Raw genomic sequence first — 23,327 nt, 5'->3', positions numbered from 1 at the left:
AAGTAAGCAAAGGTTGCAACATTTTGAGAAACATTCATTTAAAAACAACACCCCCACCCCCCCAACTTCCCGTTCTTAATGAGAGCAGCAAACCTGTGGCGTTTACACTCCCATCCTCCTTGCCCCAGCTCTGGGGCAGCTCTGAGCAGGTTGGATTCAGAGCTCCTAAATGACCCCATCCCTAAGAGAACTGTCACTATCTGGATTGTCTGGCAGCTCCTTCAAGAGTTCCATTTCCAGGCTCTTCTTTGACTTAACTCAGAGTTTGCCCTATGTCAGTTGTTCTCAGCCTTCCTAATGCCACAATCCTTTAATACAGTTCCTGTGGGTCACGACTACAGCAGTTGAGAACTGCTGCCCTGTGAACAGCCCTATCTCCAGGGCAATTACCACCAAAAACCAGTGGTAATTGTCAGTATCACGGCTACTCAAAGCAGCAAAATCAATTGAGTCTAATTAAATGAGTCTGATAAAAGGAAAAACTGAGGGAACGTCCAGGGCTTGGAAAAGCTCTGACATTCCTGGGAACCTAGAAGGCCACATACATGTGCAGGGCTGTGGACATGTCCAGGAAGGACCTGAGAGGCCGTCCTCTCTCACCTCCAGCTCACCTGGAGGCTCTGTCGAGCAGGAAGGAAAGCCTAAGGCTGGATGGAGCAATCCCAATCCCAACACACACGCACAGAGCCCCTCAGAAAGGCCGGGAGATGGGCTGCTTCAAAGCATTTAAGGAAATCCCTATCCAGTCAGCCAGCTGATTATTAAGCTAACTAACCAGGGGCTTCAGGGACTACAACATAAGAAATTATCTAGATTTCATGAATGGGGAAAATTTATTACAAATCATATGTCTGATAAAGTCATTATATTCAGAATATATGAAAAAGTCTTATAGCTCAGCAATTAAAAAATAGAAAATACTTGTTCTATTTGAACAGGTATTCCTCCAAAGAAGTTACACAAATGGCTAATAAGCAGGTAAAGTGATGTCCAACATCATGAGTCATCAGGGAACTGCAAATCAAAGTCACAGTGAGATGACTGTGGGCCACTATAATTAGAAAACAGAAAATCACAGGTGTTGGTGGGGATATGAAGAAATGGGAATGCTTGTATGTTGCTGGTAGAGTATAAAATGGTACAGCCACTGTAGAACAGTTTGTCAGTTCCTCAAAAGGTTAAACAGAATTACGATGTGACTCAACAGTCCCGATCATAGGTATATATCCTTAAAATTGAAAACAGGTATTCAGAAAAAGAATGGAAGTACTCATCGCAACACTCGTCACAACAGCCAAGAAACCAACCAAATATCCATCAACTGATGAATGGATACACAAAACATTCTGTATTCCTACAACGGAATATGATCCAGCCATAAAGATGACGAACTGGACCTGCTGTAACACAGATGAACTGTGAAAATGAGAAAGTAGAAAGAAGCCGGACACAAGACCACCGACTGTATGTTCCCATATAGGTGAAATGTTCAGGACAGGAAAATCCATAGTGACAGAAACAGTTACCAGGGGCTGGGAGAATGGGAGTGACTGCTATCGGTATATTTTATCATGAGAGGGGTGATGAAAATGTTCTGAAATTTGATAGTTGTGATGGCCACACAACTCTGTGATTATATTAAAAATCACTGAATAGAACATTTCAAAAGAATGGCTTTTATGTTATATGACTATATCTCTATAAAGCTGTCACATGAAAGAAAGTAAGAATTACCCCCAAGGGGTGGTACCTGTGGCTCAAAGGAGTAGGGCACTGGCCCCATATGCCGGAGGTGGTGGGTTCAAACCCAGCCCCGGCCAAAAACTGCAAAAAAAAAAAAAAAAAAAGGAATTACCCCAAGATGCAAATAGGCTAAATATAGTCTTCTACAAGACTTGAATAACTTCACAGGAGAGGAAGCCATAGGAGTGGTGACGCTCTTTGGGGATAGACCTGATGCCATGTGCCTAGCCCCTGTTCAGACACAGAGCCCTGCCTGGCTGCCGAGGCTCCTGCTTCTGGACCTGTGAACTCTGCCTATAGGCACTCCCACCTCCAAATGGAAGGGACAATACTCCTTGCAAGGGAATTCACTAACATAGTAAAAATCCCAATTAAGAAAGGAATGAGCTGGGTGTGGTGGCTCATGCCTGTAATCCTAGCACTCTGGGAGGCTGAGGCAAGTGGATTGCCTGAGCTCAGGAGCTTGAGACCAGCCTGAGCAAGAGTGAGACCCCATTTCTAAGAAGTAGCCAGGTATTGTGACAGGTGCCTATAGTCCCAGCTACGTGGGAGGCTGAGGCAAGAGGATCAGAGTTTGAGGTTGCTGTGAGCTATGACACCATAGCACTCTACCCAAGGTGGCAGAGTGAGACTTTATCTCAAAAAAAAAAAAAAAAAAAAAGGGAATGAGCAGTATACAGAGAAGAGTAAGGCTCCCTTCCTACCCAAGGTCCCTAATTTCTCCTCTTAGAGGCAACTTGTGTGCCCTTCCAGAAATGGTTTATGCACATTTGGCATTTTTTTGCAAGTATATCTACAGTTCTTTTCATTCTTTTACAAAAACGTGCCACTCCATGATGACATGCAGCCTATACTTTGTTCTTTTCCATTACTAGAGTACCCTGGACATGTTTCCCCATCAGTCTACAGAATGCTATGTGGCATTATACTGTATAGGTAAACCATTAAATTATTACCTTTTTAGATATGTTTATTATCAAAAACTATCAAAATGTGGAGATAGCAGTGTTGCGAATCCCTAGGGTACCAGTCAACTTCTATTTCTCCTGATATCATTTTATTACTACCTCTGCCAATCCCCCTAAGCCTGAATTTCTTCTAAGGCAAATATCAGAAATTATATTTTACCAGTAGATAACTCAGTTTGTAGCTCTAAAACAGATGAACTTAAAAAAAGTAACAAGATCATCGTCACATCTTAAAATAGCACAAATTCCTTTTCATTGAATAGTTTATCAAAGTCCAAATTTTCCTGATGTTCTTACAAAAATTCTTAAATTATCTCAATCAGGATCCACACAGGGGCTAATTATTGTAATTGCCGATGTTGCTTATGTATCTTTTAGTCTAAGCTTCCTCTGGGTCGTTTCACCTTTTTGTTTGCAATTTATCTGTTGAAAAGAAGTGCGTGAAGGTTATTTGTCTCATAGAGTTTCCAACAGCCTGAAATTTACCAAATCTATCCTTGTGGCATTATTTAATAGGTTTCTCAAGGATGTGACACGGGTCTAGGGTCTACATGTGCATTTAGAGTGGAGGGGGAAATCTTATGGAGACAAGCACTAGAATATTTATCACGGTTTTGTTACACATGCAATGGCAAAAAATGGAAACAATTTAAATACTGAAAAAATAAGAGCAGACCTAAATTAGATAACATCCACCCAATGCAATATTTTATGGCCATTAAAAATTAAGCTTTCAAAGAATATTAGATAATATAAAGATGTTTATATTACATGAGAAAATTAGGATAGAAACAAACAGCATGTTGATTTTATTTTAAAAACATTAAAATATCATTTATTTCTGAGTCATGAGATTATATGTTGTTTACATTCCCCATGATGAACAGGCATTACTTTTATAAACAGATATTACAATAAACATAAAAGATGTGGGATTCCACATCATCTCACATTACTTTAAACCTGAGTATTTAGTGAACGCTTGGTTCTCTGTGGTTACGAAAGTGAGTCATGGTGCTGCTCAAACAACTGAGGGATCTAAAAAAGAGAGCTCTCAGCTGGGCTGGGGGTGGGGCTTGGGCACATTTATTCGGAGGTGATTCTGATGTGAACTCCTGAGTGAGAATCACCAGCCTGGAGCAATGCATTTGGCCTGGGTGTATGGGTGGGAATGATAGAGACTTGTGCTGGGTTGTATGGGGGGGGGATCATTTGCAATGTAAGAAGTACCCTCGAATGGTCCTCCACACAGAATCCAGAGTCACCTGGAGGAATTCACTCACTTTCCACAAGGAGGGTCCAGCTACAGGACGCCTGGCCTCGGATATTGGAAGCCGTGCAGCTGTACTTCCCACTGTCCCCGGCCCGGGCTCTCAGCAGGCAGAGGTAGTGGGATCGGGCATCTTCATAAACATCAATGGAGCCTTCCTGTCTCCTCACGGGTGTCCCTTCCAGGAACCAGGCCACTTCAGGCTTTGGGATCCCTGAAACTATAGGGACAGGTGAAGAACAGCCCCCGGAAAGTGGGGTGCACTGGTGAACAGGGCAGGGGGAGGGCAGGGCTCAATCTACATGGGGTTGCCCTCCCTCCTCAAGTGCTTCCTCACCCCTCCTCCTGCACCCCACAGGCCTATACACCCTAAGGAGGATCAGGGTCCCTGGGGAGGAGGAACACAGGGTGAGGACCAGGTCTGCAGGTCAGACAAAGCCAAGGAAGGGGAGGAAAGAAAAGAGGAGACTCTGGGTTTGTTTTTGATGCTGGTGATGATGAAGGTTTTGTTTCTTCTAGGGTGGTAAGAATTAGGGCACAGGCCCAATGCTCTACTCAACAAGCAGTAATGGGCCACTGCTGGGTGTCTCTCCAGAATAAAGGACATTTCTAGACTTTGGAGAAGATTCCTATAAGGTGGTTTCAGGCGGGTCCTAGTCCAAGGGGACAGGTGGATATGGGGCTGGGGCTGCTGACCAGCTGTGTGCTGAAGGAAGGGTGTGGCCACCAAAGGGAACCAGTGATTTTAATTAGCTCTACTCACCCTCACATCTGAACTTGACTGTTTGACCTTCTCTGACTTCCTGGCTTTGAGGCTTGCTCTCAAATTTGGGGAGTGCTGAATCCCTCTGGCTCTCCATGAGGATTTTTCTGTTAGCAACTTTGTCCACAGCTTCTTGGTTTCCCAGGCCAGAGTGCCTGGTGAGGACAGTGGCTGGATGGAGAGCAGCTGGCCTTTTCCTCTCTTCTCCAGAAGGAGACAAGGCCCTCAAGACTGGCACCCTTGTTTCAGGCTGGACTCTTGTGGCCTGCAGGGTGATGGTACTGGATGTCTTTTGAAGGACAGGGGCCTGCAGGGCTGCTCTGGGCGGGTCCCCACACTGCTCCAGCTTGGATTCTCTCAAGGCCTGGGGCTGGCTGTTTGTGGTCCAGGCTGGGGAGCCAGCGCTCTGGGGGCTGGAGCAGTTCTTATTTCCAGCTGCAGTCTCCAGGCTGTCTGGTTTCAACCCCTTTGAGATTCCATTGGTCACCTCCCTCCTGATGTCTGAACTGGTGGCCTTTGCTCCTCTTACAAATGACCTGTTTGGTGGGGGGTGGGGGGAGGGTAGGAATGGGGAGAGGAGGAGGAGGAATGGAATGACCATCTGGTTACTCACAAGCATTATTCACTGCAAGCACAGGTTCCTGGGATCACAGAAGCCCACACATTAAGAGCATGAAAGAGCAAAAGTCTTTCTTTGCCATTTGCTCAGTTTTCTACACCAGGGCGTGAGCAGCCACTCCTGACCCTTCCCTGCACCACACCGTGCCTGGGGCCCCATCTCACCCACATTTCTCTTCCTCATGGTGCCCTTCTAGGTTACACTCGCCACCCCCCATTTCCCTTTTCCATTCTGTCCTCTCCAATCCACTTTTTACCCTGCAACTATAATTAATCTCTTAAAAACATAAATCAAATTATATCATTTCGAGCTCAAGGATTGTCCAACAGCTTTTCTACTATATTGAGAATAAACTGAGCTGCTCAAGATGGCCTACGGATGCTGGCTGCACTGCTCCTGACCCTGATGATGAGGACCAGACTGTGGCCACCTGGGTGTCTTTCTGGGTCCCCACATGCCCATCTCTCACCCTCAAGGCTTTCTCCCGCAGTCCCCTCTGGAACACTCTTCCTGAGCCTTTCTTCATCAGCTGTTATCACTCTTCACAGGTCTGAGCTTAACTAGTGAGCTTTTAGCAAGGACTTCTCTGATCCTCAATTCTAAATCAGTGCCTTTCTGTTAGTCTTCCTCAGAGATGCATCATGGTTTCTAATTATATATTCGTGGCCCTGTTTGTTTATTTATTTATTTATTTTTTGAGACAGAATCTCAAGCTGTTGCCCAGGGTAGAGTGCTATGGCATCATAGCTCACAGCAACCTCTAACTCTTGGGTTTAAGTGATCCTCTTGCCTCAGTTTTTCTATTTTTAGTAGAGACAGGGTCTCGCTCTTGCTCAAGCTGGTCTCAAACTTGTGAGCTCAAGTCGTCCACCTGCCTCAGCCTCCCAGAGTGCTAGGATCATAGGCATGAGCCACCATGCCCAGTCTGTGGCCCTGTTTAAAGCCCTCCTCTATGCTAGGTCATCTGCTTGGTCCTATACCCTCCACATCCTGCACTGGCCCTCACACAGTGAAGGCAGCTCCCAAGGAACCTAGCAGAGTGAGTGAATGGATCTGGCCTGGAACATGTAGGCGGAGTGCTTGCTCTTCCCAGTGAAGGCTAACTACTGGAGGGACTGCATAGATACTAAGGAAGGTGGAGGCACTGAGGTTTTGAGTCTTAGCCCCAACAGCAAGCCTGATATACAGCCAGGATGGTATGTTACAGTAGGAGGATGAAACAAAACACTTGAAATAAAACAATCTCCTCCAGTCAATTCTCCCTCCCTACACAACAACTGGAGAATTAAGGGCATTTCTTGATAACAATTCTTCCTTGCAAGGCATTCAAGATGGAAAACACCATAATCACAAAGCCTGGACATACCTGTTGGCACTGTCCAGACCTGGAAAAGGGGAGAAGAGTAAAAAGAATGTTAGTGGAAGGCTTGGAATACTTTGAACACCAAGTTTTCACTTCCCATGCATTCCACTGACACTACGGACCCACCCTGCCCACTCCTTCCAGCTTCCCTGGTACCGAACACCTTTGGTTGGCCTGATCAGTTCCTCCTAGCCCTGGAGTGGGCAGTCAAAGCTGCAAATGCTGCCCTTCCTGGGCTTTTAAATAGTGGCTCCGGCTACCGTGCCCTGAGGACATGGGACTGGTCCCTATTTGCTAAACACAAGGAAACAAAAACCAATCCAAGGACAAATAAAAATAAACATCTACTGAAACTTTCAAACCCAAACACTGTAACTTACTGGTAGCCTTCAAAAAGAAAACCCCCAAAGTGTTTACTTTTGACAAATACATGCTTTAAAAATGTACGAAGTGTAATTTTATTCAGTTCTTCAAAGAAAAACATTTTTTTCCTGCCATGTTCTTTTTTAAAAATTTTCATAAAAAGTTTCAAAATATACAGTAATAGAGAGAGAGGGTTATAACAAACCCTGAAAGCCAGCACCAAGATTAAGGTACTACCAACACTTTCCTAGTCTTATTTAGCTCTTTTTGTTTTCTTTTGAGTATTTTTTTTTTTTTTTGAGACAGAGTCTCATTCAGTTGCCTAAGGGTTGAGCGCTAAGGTGTCACAGCTCACAGCAACCTCAAACTCCTGGGCTCAAGCGATCCTCCGGTCTCAACCTCCTGAGTAGAGGGGACTACAGGTGCCTGCCACAACACCTGGCTCGTTTTTTCTATTTTTAGTAGAGATGGGGTCTTATTCTTGCTCAGACTGGTCTCGAACTCCTGAGCTCAGGCAATCCACCCACCTCCTAGAGTGCTAGGATTACAGGCGTGACCCACCGTGACCAGTCGGTTTGAATATTTTAAAACCAATCCCAGGCAACATATTTAGTCATGACGTCCACCAGAAGGGAACAGTTGGTAATTTGGCACCAGGGTAGGTACAGGGAGAGTAGCTAACTCAGTCCTCTGGATGCCTGAAAGAAGCTCCTGATCCAGCAGTGAGTGAGCCGGTGAAACTCTTTGGTTAGGACCAGGACTTGTTATAGTGGTGTTGACTAGAATAGGGAACAATTCAGGGCTGTTTCATGAAACTCATTTCAGTTAAATATGCTTATGCGTATACACATGTTCTGGGTTGCACTATACTGTAAAATGAATTTCTTTCTGTGGACCGTGAAAAATCCACAGGTTGGACCGAAAATAGTGACGAAAGCAAGGAGGAATAGTTTCAGAGAAAGGAAAGAGATGCAGAGAAAAACCTCAGAAGAAAAGAGGGGGGAAAAAGGATAAGGAAGGCAGGAAGGTCACTTCCCTTCTGAAGGAAATCTGCCTTCCTCAAGGAAGGGACATCCAGCCCCTTCCCCATATGCCCCCTGGGTCCCCAGGCTGGACTTGGAGGGACCAAGAGACAGTAAGGAACAGACATGTTTTTCTTTTTCTTTTTTGAGACAGAGTCTCATTATATCACCCTTGGTAGAGTGCTGTGGCATCACAGCTCACAGCAACCTCCAACTTTTGGGCTTAAGTGATTCTCTTGCCTCAGCCTCCCAAGTAGCTGGGACTACAGGCGCCTGGCACAACGCCCAGCTATTTCTTTGTTGCAGTTGTCATTGTTGTTTAGCTAGCCTGGCTGGGTTTGAACCTGCCAGCCTTGGTGCATGTGGCTGGCGCCATAACCACTGTCCTACAGGTGCCAAGCCTGGGACAGACATGTTCAGCAAGATTTCCAAGGAAGAGCTGACAGTGTTGAAGGGTGAAGGAGGAAAGGGGGAGGGGTCAAAGAGCACACTGAACTGTCCAGTCTGGGTGAGAAGGACCACGGGGACCCAGTAACAGCATCAGGTCGAGGAAACACCTGATCTGAAGGGTAGAGTGGATGATGAGGACACTTTTGAGTGCGACATCCACTCTTCCAGTTGGCAGTTAGAGATACAGAAAAACAGTCTGAGTAGGGAGAGGCTGAAGACACAGGGCAGGGCAAAGGGTGAGGGCTCAGCGGAAGGTGGAGTCCAGGACACAGCCTCCTCCCTGTGGCCAGGCCTGTGCTGCCCTGAGCCCCTGTCTTCTTATTAGAGACCTGCCCCAGGGGATGTGTGGGTGCGTGAGTGCGTCACATGGCCAAACAAGCAGAGGTGCAGCCAACAAGCCCTTCAGGAAGGCGCAGGCCTGGAAGGGACAGTTCTGCACTGGCCTGCCCACAGGTGATACCTTGGATGGAAAGCTCAGCTGACATGGAGGCCTTCCCTGACCCGTTCACCACCAGGCATGTGTACACGCCCACATCATCTTGGTTGACTTCATGGATTTCCAGAACTTGCACCCCATTCTTCTCAGACATAGATACCCGGGCACTTGGCTGCAGTGGCACGTTTCCCTGTGGATGGCAACGGGGCAGCTTGGTCACAGAAATCTCCTTAACTTTTGGCAGTGTTCTCCTGCCTCCTGCCAAGTCTGGTGGGACAGACACCAGGACCTGGGCAGCAGAGTCCTCTGCACTGGGCTCTGTCAATGCAGTGCTCAGCAGTCTTCAGACGGGGCCAGGGCCCTCTTGAGGCCTGTGTACCTGGAGGGGCATCCTGTCTAGTTCAGCGCAGACACATGGAAGCTGAGCCTGAGGGAAGAAGTCCCCTACTCCCCTGCTTCCACTTGTCTTTGCCTTCCTACTCCCTTTAGTTTTTTCCCAGGGTGAGTTCAGGAGAATTAGGAAGCAGGTAAGAAGTATCAATAACCATTTTCACCCAGGAGCTCCATCTCTAAACTCCCAGTCTGCCTGGCTGTGACCCCCCTGTGCCCTACCTTCCTTACTGCCCTGTTTGACATCTAACCCCTCATCCTCTCTCCCCGACCACTTCTGCCTCGGTCTTCACTGCATCCAGCCCTGAAGGATTTATATGGCACTTCGACATGGAGCCTTCTGGCAATATTTGGAGGTAGGTGGCATTATTTCTACCTTCCAGATAAGGAAACCAAGAGACACTGGTTCTGAGAGATCCAGTGACTTGTCCAATGCCACATGCTTTATGAAGGTGGGAGCTATGGCTTGAAACCCGATACCATAAACTTATAGTCCACTCTCTTAAGATTGTCAAATCTGTCTTAACTCAGAAGTTTTTTTTTTTTTTTTTGAGACAGAGCCTCAAGCTGTCCCCCTGGGCAGAGTGCTGTGGCATTACAGCTCACAGCAACCTCCAACTCCTGGGCTCAAGCGAGTCTCCTGCCTCTGCCTCCCAAGTAGCTGGGACCACAGGCGCCCGCCACAACGCCCGGCTATTTTTTGGTTGCAGCCGTCATTGTTGTTTGGCAGGTCCGGGCTGGGGATTCGAACCCGCCATCTTAGGTGTACGTGGCTAGTGCCTTAGCCAGTTGAGCTATAGGCGCTGAGCCTTAACTCAGAAGTTTTAAGCTATTTGTGAGTACGGGGATTATAGGAGCTTTGTGGTCTGAGTAATAGAGTGAAGGTGTGTGACAGGGACAAAAATAAGCATTTCTAACAAACCAGAACAGAAGGAAGTGATGGAAAGACAGGCTCCTACTCTTCAAAGCATCTAACCGGAACAGGTCTGGGCCAGAGTCAGGGCAGACAGAAAGCTCACCTTGAGCCAGGTGACCTGTGGTTGGGGCCGGCCAGTGATCTTGCAGGAGAATCGTCCAATCTGTCCTTCTTTGACCACTGCTCGGCCCAGCTTGGTAGCAAACTTTGGTGGGCACTCTCCCCAGATGCTAGGACGGGTCTCCACTGCTGGGGCTGAAAATTTGTCCCTGGAAAGAAATCATCAGATAATACAGCCCCAGGCAAGGCAGAGATTCAATCTTCTCCCTTCTACCCTACTCAAGTCACTTTTACGTTGGCACTGGAAACCATCAGAGAGCAGTCTTCCCAACTCTACACCTTGAACACTTTCTCATGCCTCTCTGGAAAGATCTGTGGCATCAAAACCTATTTCCTCTACCTCCTGGACACGCAGCTAGGCTTCGTTTACTAGCCTCCTGTGTACTTAGGTACACCTGAATCTGCTGAACTCAGGCCGGCTGCAAGATGGAAGTGCTGAACGCTATTTCCTGGGCCAACCAGTTGAAACAGCCTGAAACTCTCCACACTCTCTTGCCTGAGCTGGAGAGACACAGAAGGCCTAGCAGCGGCCCAAGGGCCTGCCTAGGAGATGATGGCGCTCCAAAATGGAAGAAGCCTGGGTTCCTGAAAAATAGCATCTTCACATATTGTATCTGAATATCTGAACTTAATGTCCCTCGAGTAAAAAATGAACTTTCCCTTTATTGAGCCACTGCAACATGGGGCTTGTCTGTTACAGGAGCTTCAGTTACTCACCTCTCCTAAGTCTGCTTTTTACATGTTCTGACTATTGTCTTGGTTGTTAGAGTCACCTGCAGACTTTGGCCACATCTCTCCTTCCTAGCATTTAGCAGCTGGACCACAGGGGGGAGTACCCACAGAGGCCACCAGGTCAGCAGTATGTGTGAATGACACATCACATCCCACTAGGCTCCTGCCCTTTTGTTATTATAACTAGGGGGCCCAAGAAGACTTACTCCCTAGATGCATCAGGTCACGTCAGCAGGAAAAGCCAGTCCAACTCTTACCACGGCTTGAACATCCCAGAACTTACCCTAAGGTTTTGGAAACAGGCTGACCATGCTTCTTCATAGAACTCCCTGCAAGAAAGAGGGTTGAAGAGTCAGGCCTGAGCTACCAACCTGGAACAATGAAAGCCAGGAAGATTCCACAGCAGGGTGGGCAGGAGAGTGATGGCAAAGTTAGCCCAGACTGAGTGTGCCCTGGGCCACAACGGGCGCTATGGTAGATCCTGTGTATACATCACCATGTGAGTTTCTTACGAGAATGTAACAAGGCTGGTACTACATACATTACCCTTATGTGTTTTAAGCAGATGAAAAAAATGAGATTCAAAGAAGTCAAGTCACCCGCAAAAGGTAACAGAATCAGTAACAGTACAAAAATTTACCCTGATCTACTGGGCTCTAGAACCCTCAGCCATTTTGCTGTGCTCTTAGGTCTCTCACTGGGTCTTCCATTCTGGGGCTTATCTTTGATGACCCAGCACCACTCAGGAGGGAGACATCCCATGCATATCTCTTACCACCTCTATTCTCCACCCTCCATTCCTCCACTTAAGGCCCAGCAAACAGCAAACAGTAACAAGTTGACATGGAGCAGGACAGATCACTAGAGATGAGCCTCGGCAGAGCCAGCACCTCCTCCAGAATCTGCAGTGCTGCCATGTCCTGGGTGAGATGATGTCACACCACGTGCTATCCTACTGGGTGGCTGCTGCCGTCCGGGCAGAAAGGAGTTAAACAGCAAATCCTGCAAGACAGCAGGGAAGGACCATTCATAAGTGACCAGGAAGTAACTGTAAAGTAGTAGGAATTTTATTTTGGGGAATGGAGATGGGGAGGAGAGGACAATTTTGAGATGATGATCACCCTGGAAGTTGTTCTCTTTTTGCTTCAAGCTGGAAATGTTTATAAAACCCCAGCCAAGGCATGCATGGGGAGGGTAGAAGTCATTCGCTGATATCAGCAGACAGCTGCTATGGGGAATTCGCAGGGTGTTTACTGGAAAAAGGGTAAACTTCCTTAAATTCTAGCACTGATCATGTTTCTATGCCTGCATAGGAACGTAGGCCCGGAGGAGGAAGATCAGATCTGAGTCTTTCCCTTAGTCATACCTGGTCTCACCAGAACCTTAGGGAAACACCTGCATCACATTTAAGTTGTTGGCTCCGTATGGCTGGTGATTTCTATTTAACATTATTTAGTGAGCTCTATCTCATTTTCATTCCATAATGTGATTTGGTTCTTGTCGTTCCATTCCTGATTCACGGGCCAAAGAACTTCTAAAGGAGAGACTTGTTCAGGAAGGATGCAGCTGACACATGTACAGTCAGGATGCTGGGCCCCTCAGAGGCTGCCATAGGGAGGGCAGACAGTTCAGTCATTAAGGAAAGTATCTGACCACGGAAAAAGTCAGAGGCTTTAAAGATGCTCTGCTCTCACACCAGTCTCTCCCTTTCTGTGACTCCCATGGAAGGAAATGATGCTAAAACTAGACAGGAAAACTTACAAAGCTGTTTATTTTGGCCTCTTTGTAACAGTAAAAACTGGAAACAATGTAAATGTCACAGATTAGGAAGGCAGTAAGTGGTTATGTTTAATGCACAAGCAGACATTTTATTCTGCCATTACATTCTGTTTAAGAATATATGCTGAGGGGGGAATGGGGGAGGGAGGGGCATTGGAGGGATCACTTCTGAGGTTTATCTTACAGGGGTACAAGTGAATCTTTCTAAGAGTAGAATTTGAATGTTTTAAAACAATAATTGAGAAAATGACATGGAAAAAAAAAAAAGAATATATGCTCATGCCTGTGATCCAGCATCCTGGGAGGCCGAGGCGGGTGGATTGCCTTAGCTCAGGAGTTCAAGAATAGCCTGAGCAAAATGGGAGACCCCTGTCTCCACGAAAAATAATAATAAAAAAAAAAACTAGCCAGGCATTGTAGTGGGTGCCTGTAGTCCCAGCTACTGGGGAGGCTGAGGTAAGGGAATCACTTGAGCTCAAGAGTTTGAGGTTGCTGTGAGATACGATGCCATAGCACTCTACGGAGGGTGACAAAGTGAGACTCTGTCTCGAAAAAAAAATGTACGAAATATGCAGATAACATGTATGTGTTAAAATATTCTCCCATTTGCTCCTTAGCAAGTTCCACATGTGGACCTCTTCATTTCACTGAGCTCCATCCTGACCACCTGGCCACACTCAATGGCAGATCCTCTGTCCCCATCTAACTGACATGCTCCATAGCATTTGACAGAAAGGCCCACTCCACTTCAAAGCTCTTTCTCTTTTAGATTCTCCTGCCTTTAGCTGGTTGCCTGTCTTCTCTCAACCTTCTCTGCTTGACCTCTGCAAACTGGGTGCCCTGGGGCTCGGTCCTGGGATCTTTCTCAGCTCTGTCTTCTTCCCAGACAGTCCTACAGCTTTAAGTATCAGCTGTATGCTGATGACCCCCAAACCACATCCCACCAGAACGTCTTATCCACTCCTCAGAGTTATCCAGAATAATCCTCAGTATACTGCAGGTATTTGAATATTTGTTAAATAAATGCACTTCATGAAAAAACCCAGCAGCATACAAAGTTATCTATTCAAAGTTATCTCTTCAATCTAACCAGGTAAAAGTAAAACACCCAAACAGGAAAATTAACAGAAAGTATCAAAATGCTATTAAGAGTGATTGGTTTTGGAGGGTGGGACTCTAAGTAATTTTATTCAGCTATATTTTCTAAAACCTGCACAATGAATGGTAAAGAAAAAAAACACATGATCTCATTACAAGAAAAGGGAGCGGGAGGGCAGCATCTGCAGCTCAGTGGAAAGGGCGCTGGACACATACACCAACGCTGTCGGGTTTGAACCCGGCCCGACCAGCTAAAACAACAATGACAACTGCAACAGCAATAAAAAAAATAGCCGGGTGTTGTGGCGGGTGCCTGTAGTTCCAGCTACTTTGGGAGGCTGAGGCAAGAGAATCACTTAAGCCCAAGAGTTGGAGGTTGCTGTGAGCTATAATGCCACAGCACTCTACCCAGAGTGACAGCTTAAGACTCTATCTCAAAAATAAAAAAAATAAAAAAACAAAAACAAAGAAAAGGGAGAGGGAAGAGAAAGTAAACTCTGGCCTCCAAACACCCAAAGAGGGCGAGCGGGGCCTCTATGCACGCTCTACAACAGCAATGCCCATGCACGACCATGAACACTCCTGCCCCAAATTTCTGAGTACTGTTTCCTGCATTCATCTGTGCTACTGTACTACATATCGCTCATTTCAGAAAAATTATAGCAATCAACTGAGGAATGGATAAACCAGTATGTGTTGTATCCATACAGTGAAATACCCTGCGGCCAGACAGAGGAGTGAGGTATTGGTATGGTCTCCAACACTGACAAGCTCAGGAAAGTGTGCTGAGTGAAGGAGTCCAGACCTGAAAGGCCACACGTGGTCTGAATCCATGCAAGTCAAATGTCCAGGAGAGGCGAGTACAGGGAAAGAAGCTGGTTAGTGGTCGCCAGGGAGGATGGGATGGGGAGTGAATGCTTGACAGGAGCTGGGTCCACTAGGGGTAATGAAAAAGAACGAGACAGTGGTGATGGCTGCACAAACTGTGAAGGCATTTAATGACAGTGAGCTGTACATGCTGAAGTGGTTAAATTGGTGAATTGTGTATTATGTGTATTTTACCACAATAAAAAAATTAGGCTGAGCATTTTTAGAGTCCAGAGTGCTCACTGTTATACCATGGAAACCCATAAGACCTTCTTCCCAATTAAATGGAAAGCTTCTACCAAGATTTAAACTTGGATCGGTGGATTCAGAAGACTGAGCCTTTTAAAAACTCTTGCGAGCTAAACCTTTTAGTCTAAAGGTTAACATTCCTTTATTCTTTAAAAAATAAAATGAGCACAAAAATATGACATTTTACCCAAGAATAGCAAAAAGAATGTTATTTAGAGACTTCTGTGTCAGGATAAGAGTAGTTCATGATATGATTCAAAAAGTCAGCTGAAAGTAAATGGTATTGAGAAATGCTTATTTAAATGTGAGTTAACACCAGAGTTTAAATCAAAACAAAAAGAGAATTTGGGCTAAAATATCTAATGGAGTCTATTTATAGGAAAAAACTTGAAGTTGCAAACTGTCAGATAAGGCAAAATTAATTCTGCAAAAGTATGACAATTTGGCAGAACACTAAGGCTACGTAGAAAAATAAGTGGAAAGAAGATTAAGGTAGAAATACCAAAAATAGAAGAGTGAGTTCAGAGCATTGGAGAGGACAGATCAGGTTGGTGAGAAAAAGGGAAGGCCAAGACACTGAAGGCATCTGAGCCAGTGAGTTTAGATTTTTCAAGGGTGAGAAAAAGAGACTGGCGGCAGGGCTAGGAGCAAAGAGTTCAATAGTGAAGGGGATAAAAGTAGACCCAACCCTATTTGTCAAAGGCAAAGACTGAATTGAGAGAGAACTTACTGCTCAAAAAGTGAATAATGTGATCGAGATTATAAGGAGGAGAAATGCCTCTAAAAATGTGGACTGATACAATTTATCACCCAAACAAGGACTCTCAACACTGGAAGGGACACAATTAATAACTATGCCAGGACAACAGGTATAAACCAGGGGACTGGGGAGCAGCTGTCCTGCTAGGGACAATTCCCTTGTATTTTTAAAAACAGTGGTTCTCTATCAGAACAAGTGTCCGCTTTTTTTTTTTTTTCTTTTTTTGCAGTTTTTGGCCAGGGCTGGGTTTGAACCTGCCATCTCCAGCATATGGGTCTGGCGCCCTACTCCTTGAGCCACAGGCACTGCCCAAGTGTCTGTTTTTTATGACACATATTTAGTAAGGGGCTTTCTGTACCCTTCTGAGTCAACATTCACCGTTCATCACCTATACATATAATTTCAAAAAAAAAAGAAAGCCTTAAACAAAATACCAAAGAGATACAGAAGAAAAGTAAATTCTAATAGTAGGTATTTCAATACATCACTGTCCAAGCACGACTGTTTCAATATATAAATGCTCAGGACAGTAGAAGGGAAGGACCCTCAGATGCTCGCATCCATTCATTAATGCATGCTTGGATTTCAAAGGAAATGATCAAAAAACCATACTGTACACATAGCGCAGGAAAATGAAAAAGCACAGGTATACAGATGGCTGCTAGAACATCAGAATAAAAATAAGATAAATAATAGGACATGATTATATACAAAATGAAAAGAGAAAATAACCTTGGAAGATAACATAGCAAGGTAAATTACAGACCACTGAAGTGGAGAAAATATGAAACAAAAACCACTATTAACGTGGCATGAAAACAATTCTCTGTTTTATGACATGGGGTTCAATAGTAAAAAGTTGGCACAGAAACCTTATCTATGTTTTAAAATCCCACCGCACCTTGAAATATGTATTCAGTGACTGGTTTGGACAGGGGAATAGTAATAATAAGCAGCCATGCAGAAGCTTTATTTTAGGATGAAGATAGTAGTAACCCCAACAGAAAAAAACTTCAATAGGTAATGTTTACAGATTTATCAGCAGCCCCTAAAGTTTTAAAAAATATGTGAGATGGCAATAGAATTTAATGAGACATCTACACTTCATGTGTCTTCATTAATTTAATACTACTTGGTTCTCAATGTGTTAAGAGTTTCAAAGCTCCTCTGGTTCACATTTTTAGGGCAATAGTAAAGGGTAAGGGTGTAGTAACTGAACTACATATACATGTAATTATATAAAAATTATATAGATAGAAATGCTATAATTCACTTAGCAGAAAATGTGCATAAAGTTTTCAGTAATTTTGAAGTTATAACTTCATTCCTTCTAATGACCATTGCTTAGGTTATTGGGCTTGTTTTTTAAAACTTTTTAAAAGCTTTAAAAAAATGTTATTGTGGACTAATGAACCACAGATTAATATACTGTATTTGTGGTGCTTATGTTCCTGCATGCTTCTTGGCTGTTAGGAATCAGGAAAAATTCAGTACATTCTACACCCCAGTGTTTGCCCATTAAATGCCAGCAGCTCCCCCAATCACTGGGAAAACAAAAGGGCCCCATGAATCTTCTATGTGTTCCCTAGAGGGTGGTACTGTCTCCATTTAGAGCCACTGGCTTATGCAAACCTCTGGAAAAATGCCCAGGACCACAGCTTCTGGCTGAATATTAACCACTTGGACGCACTTCACTTTTCTCTTAAGGCTCAGATTTTATTCTGGCTTTTATTGAACACATTGGTCTACCTGTTGAAGCTCTGGCTAACACTTCTATATAATATGGACTAGATCAGTATTTTAGTACAGATGATGTCCCCAAAAGACATATTATTTACTGAGTATCTCCTGTGGGCTGGACATACTATGGGGTCAGGCCCTGTGCTAGGCTCCCAGCACTGGGGATTTAGCAACTGATTAAGAAAGGACATGTCTTTGTCTTCACGGAGCTTGCACTTTTAGTGGGGAAGAAAACTATTAAAACACTTATTTATAATCTAAACACAAATAAATTCAAGTATAAGGAACTGAGTGCTTTGGAAAAATGCCTAACTTAGCCACCAAGAGGTGGTGAGAGGGGCTTCCCAGAGGCAGTGAGGTCTGAACTGGGGCCAGAAAGATGAGCAGGATTTCCAGAGGGAGAGGGCAGAAGAGCACAGGCCCAGGCTCTGGGGGAGAAAAGCTCAGTATTTGAGAGAACCAAGAGATCTGAGTGGCTAGAACACAGCAGGCAAGGACGGATGTGGAGATAAAGAGCCACGTCACACAGGCAGGGCCTTGTTGAAGTTGAGAGTTTAATTTAGAGTCAATGGCAAATCATTGGAACAGTCAAAGGGAGAGAGTGATATAATCTGATATGAATTTAAAAGGAAAGTTCTTTAAAACAGCAATGTGGAGATTACAGCAAGGCATGAGTGGAAATGGAGAAACCAGTGGAGAACTTCAGCACCAGGTAAGCGATGATGGGGCCAGAGCCAGATGGTGGCAGTGGGGATGGGAAGGTGTGGGCAGTGAGAGCTGCACAGATGTTGGCACAGCAGGATTCGGTGACAACTGAGGCAGGAGTGGGCAGGTAGCATTTGAGGATGACTGAGGTAGTCTGTCCACCCTTCCTCCTAAGGACATGGGGACCATCACCTGTCAAAAGTTTCAATGAGTCTTCATGGGAGCAACTCAAGTCCTAACCATAGTATTAATGGGACTCTGCAAGAAGATGCTTGTCACTATATATAAAGGGCCCTTGTCCTAAACACGGCATTCATTCTACACTCTCTACCTATGCAGAGTCCATGTTGCAGCCCATTCCTGCTGGAATGCACACATGTACATTATTTCTGTGCTATGAGAGACTCTGTAACAAGCATACCCTCCCATGGAGGTTATTTCAGAGTTCGGTTTGGGGATCCGGGAAACTAAGGCACTAAAGAACCAATTCTTCCTCAAGAGGTATTTCATGGTCATTCATGGATAAGGTAGTCAGATATCCTACTCAATGAATTCAAGGGAATAGCAACATGCAGTTTTATTTGGTGGTGGGGGGGATAGTTCAATGAATTGATGCCAGTGATCTCTCAATCATCTTAAGTACTCTAGAGAAATTTTGATATTCCACAGACAGAAAATAATTTATTTCCTTTATTGTTTTCTTTTAAAAGCCAAAACTCCCAGGCATCCTAGCTTGGTTCTCTAGAACTGTGTTCCAGTGATTCCACAAATAATACTAAGCTGAATAATGGGCATTCTCTTTAGTACTTATAACGTAAAGCTAGTTTTATATTAATTTATAAGAAAACAAATAAAAATTTATACCCATTGTGAGACACTGTCTTCTCGCAGGTTCGATACATTGTTTAGTCATTTGACTGCTGTCCACAGCACAGTGGTCAGGCTGGGAGCCATTGCATGGGGAAGTGCACCTACAGGAAGATTATCTTAAGTGTGGATCTGGAGAAACTCACTGCATCGATAAGCACCCTCTGTTTCTTGAGGATCTTGCAAAATGATGGTGTATGAGAGATTAACAAAAAACCTGAAAAAGTGTAATCACAATACTTATGAAAATAAAAGTAAGGCTAAAAAGATCTGTGAGACAAAAGTCATCACATGGCATGCAGCTCCAGTGTGGCTAAGAGGAGCAGTTCATTTGGAAAGCTATGAGCAGCACAGAAGTGCAAAAGGAGCAGTCCATTCTCTGGAGTGGATGGGACACCAAAATCTGCCCAGCCTCGAGCTGCAGACCTCCCACTGTCTCCTCCCAACCTGTGAATTTACCCATATGAATTCAACTCATGTGAATGAAGCTCATCAGCTTCATTCCCCTCTACTCTCTGCTAGTATCTGTCTGTTCCCCCACACTGAGCTCACCTACCCCCAAACTGGGCTTAACTTTTCCCATTTCCCTCCCATCCCTATCATCTGAATCTCAATCTACCATCCAAATCTGACTTGCTCTTCTAGGACTAGCTCAAGCCCCTCTTCCTCCAAGAAGACATCACAGATCACTCCAGCCTCCATGGGCCTCGATTTCCTCTGTGCTTACAGGGCTAATGTGCCAGTCATTTCAGAAATGCACCCATACTGCCTGTGACTGGAGTTGTGCTTTTGCTTAGCTTTCAGTGTGTCTGACCAACCAGGTTTTTGTAAAAAGGACCTAATAGGCTTGGTGCCTGTAGCTCAGTGGCTAGGGCGCCAGCCACATACACCAAAAGTGGTGGGTTCAAGCCCAGGCTGGGCCTGCTAAACAACAATGACAACTACAACCAAAAAATAGCCAAGCGCTGTGGCGGGTGCCTGTAGTCCCAGCTACTTGGGAGGCTGAGACAAGAGAATCGCTTAAGCCCAAGAGTTGGAGGTTGCTGTGAGCTATGACGCCACAGCACTCTACTGAGGGTGACGTAGTTAGACTCTGTCTCAAAGAAAAAGGACCTAACAAAGGATTGTCTCCTACACCGCACCATTCAAAGCCAGTACTTCATAAATACCTCCTAATAGTGGATCTTAACTGCAATATAATAACAAAGTGTGAGGCCAAGGAAGTCAGTCTCTTGTGGGCTCAAGTTTTGTTGCTCTCTGTACCCCAACATAAAGTTAGCACATTAGTGAGTGAAGAAGAGGCTAGAACTATGAGCAACTGGGAAAAGCCTAAATCCACAAAGGGGAGAGAAGGAGATGGAAAGAAAAGGAGGCAGCACAAATGGTAAAAATCAGAGTTGGGCCAGCAAGGGAGCCAGCGCATATTTAATGGGGGAAAAGAGACAAAGACAAAGTGGAAGGTGAAAACAAAGGGAAGGGAGTCACGGTAAAGGACATCCAAAGTTGTCCTTCAAGGACAGAATGAGAGCAAGTAATTTTCCACCCACCTCTTTTGTATACTACGGAAGGGAGGCTTCTGCCAACGCGGTCTTGACACAACAACCATTTTACAGCAAAGAGATTAATGGGGCAAAAAGAAAAATCTTCATTCCTGCCGCATTTATGTTGCTAACTTTGATGAGACAGAAAAGGACAAAAACTCAGAGCATTTTGAGAATCTGCCTGGATTTTAAAAAATAGGGTATATACCCCTAAAAAACAAACAAAAAAAAAACAAAAAGGAAGTTCTTGGCTCTGATCATCAAATTGGAAATCAGATGAGGAGGCTTTCTCTTTTACAGATTTCCCTCTATAAGCAGCTCTAAGAATGGCAATGCCAGTTCAAATAATGACCAAGCTACTACTTTCTGGGTGCTGACTATTTGTCAGGGGCTGTGTTTATTCTTTACACCACCCTACAGGGCAGCCACAGGCTCTAATTTACAGAAAAGGAAGGAAGGCTCAGAAAGGTTAATTTCCCCTTCGTTAGAAATGAATAGAACTAAAATTCAATCCAAGACCATTTGCCTTTCTTTCCACTGCACAACACTATCCCCTAAATTTGACCACTAAGGGTTTAAAAGACTCCACATAGGAAGTACAACTCTTAATTCCAGGACCTCTGCTCTTCCCAAGAAGTACTTCATGAGAGCTGGAAGGCATGCAAGTGGCTGCAGGATTCCCGTTGTAAAGGCTTGGCCTAGCCTGGCACAGTCAACAAATTCCCCACATCAGAAGGCACCAGAGTGGGTCCTTGAGGGTCTAAGGTCTGAGGGGTGGCCCCACACCACACTTCAGCCTATAAGAAGCCTCTGAAGCAGAAGCAGAATGTGCCCAGGGTCTGCTGACATTGACAGAGGCTGCAGCCTTTAGGCCATTCTCTACCTCCTGTGATTAGAAGACATAAAATGTTTTAAAATTTTATCTTTTAATTTTATCTTAATTACCTATATCTTAATTTTAATTTAGGGGCCTGAATCTCCCCAAATTAAAAGCAAAGGGGATGTGGCAGAGTTGAGAGCCTTAAGCTGCTCTCACTCTCCTATAGCTCTCTTGCCTTATGTCCCTTCCCTGCCCCAGGTACTGTGACCTACTGAAAATGTTCCCTCAATTCCTCAATAATGGGAATTGAAGAGGTTTTCATATCATATTATCCAGGATTTTATACCTCTCCTACATTCCTATCTCATCCAGTCCTCCCTTAACATGGATTATAGAAAATAAGGGCTAGCCCAGGCTGTAGAGGCCACCAAAATTCTAACCCTTTACTCTGCAGACACAGAGGTCCAGAGGTCTAAAGCCACACATTTGATTGGCACAAGTTGGACCCAGGACCTTGGACCCTGATTTATAACTCAGCACACTTTCTATTTCCCCAGCTCCAAATAGGAAATCAAAAAAGGGGTAGGGTAATTTTTTTTTTTTTAATTTTGGGTTAGTATGTGGTACATACAGTTAGGTTACATTGTCTGAATTTGTAAGGTACAGTCGAGTGGTAGTTGAATCCTTCCCCTCAAAAAGCATCCCACATGCCCTTATGTTGTACCCATCATGTAGGAACTTATTGAACCCCCTCCCCTCTCCCAGCTTCTTGAATTTAACTGTGTTTCTCTCTCATGTGGGCCTGTAGTGTAATTTTTCATTTGTAGGCCTCAACTCAAAGTGTGGGCATTAAAAAGGAGATAATTTAGGGGAAAGCACAGCACCAGAGTGGCAGAGATGAGGTCCATCCCCAGGCTCTGACCAGCGACTGCCTCCCTCTGAAATGCTCTAGCCACAGGCACTTGAAGGTCATTAGAATGAGTGAGGGACTCAGTTAAAGAATTCAAGGTAAGCATCCAAATTATGCATACTCTGCTCTGTGGAACAACCTGCCTGCCCTTCCATGGTATGGGGAAACAGGATAAACAGGGCAAACAGTGGCCGTTGGCCCAGGTGTACCCTGCTCCCTCTAGAACCTTCCCTGACTACCTGGGTCCTCTCTCCATAGCCTTGCGACATAATGTCCCCTAAAAACCAGGTTGGGAGGACAGACTTCTGAAAGAGGAAGAAGCAAGTCTTAGCCCCTGGTTCATAAGCACTTAGAAAGGCCTGGAAGGACCATGGAACCTGGTTTTAGTGCTGATGGTTGACAGACTCCAATGTCCTTTTGGAATCAAGCTTTAGGTACCACTCAGGGACCCAACCTGGAAACATTCTCACTAGTGGAATGGCTTCAGCATGCCAGGAGAATACACTAGTGGCAAAAATCAGTTTTCTCCTAGACATTTTAATATTAATAGTATTTTTCTAAGTACAGAGGTGGGGAAAAGATGAAATAATACATTGGTATATTTATCTCCTGTATATTTTTTTGAGTAACACAATTTTTAATAATAGGCATGTCTTGCTCCATAATGATGCTAATGATGACACGTGTGGCCCATCAATTCCCCAGATATCTCAGCATCCACCCCAGCCAGAAAGTCTTCTAGGTGCTGCAGCAATGAATAGGATACAACCCATCTCTTCCTAGAACCCCCATCTAGTGGAGGACAGAGGAGATACTCTCATGTGAGACAGTGATAA

General features: G+C 44.8%; 1 protein-coding gene across 4 annotated transcripts in view; it reads right to left on the bottom strand.

The window, feature by feature from the left end:
• MYLK (myosin light chain kinase) overlaps positions 1–23,327 on the bottom strand; it is a 217,966-nt gene that overhangs the window by 122,004 nt on the left and 72,635 nt on the right. For all 4 annotated transcript variants that reach the window (XM_023516282.1, XM_023516280.1, XM_023516279.1 and 1 more), the window contains exons 4-9: positions 11,439–11,484; positions 10,407–10,572; positions 9,022–9,187; positions 6,730–6,748; positions 4,745–5,280; positions 3,995–4,201 (exon numbers count right to left, since the gene is read on the bottom strand). In XM_023516282.1, the coding sequence (XP_023372050.1) occupies positions 3,995–4,201; positions 4,745–5,280; positions 6,730–6,748; positions 9,022–9,187; positions 10,407–10,572; positions 11,439–11,484 (1,140 nt within the window). The remainder of the gene's footprint in view (positions 1–3,994; positions 4,202–4,744; positions 5,281–6,729; positions 6,749–9,021; positions 9,188–10,406; positions 10,573–11,438; positions 11,485–23,327) is intronic.

This window comes from Otolemur garnettii, unplaced genomic scaffold, assembly GCF_000181295.1.
Source record: "Otolemur garnettii isolate 467f Iridium unplaced genomic scaffold, OtoGar3 scaffold00089, whole genome shotgun sequence".
NCBI lineage: Eukaryota > Metazoa > Chordata > Mammalia > Primates > Galagidae > Otolemur > Otolemur garnettii.
The sequence above is the reverse complement of the archived record's forward strand: the minus strand, read 5'-3'. Positions and strand labels throughout refer to the sequence as shown.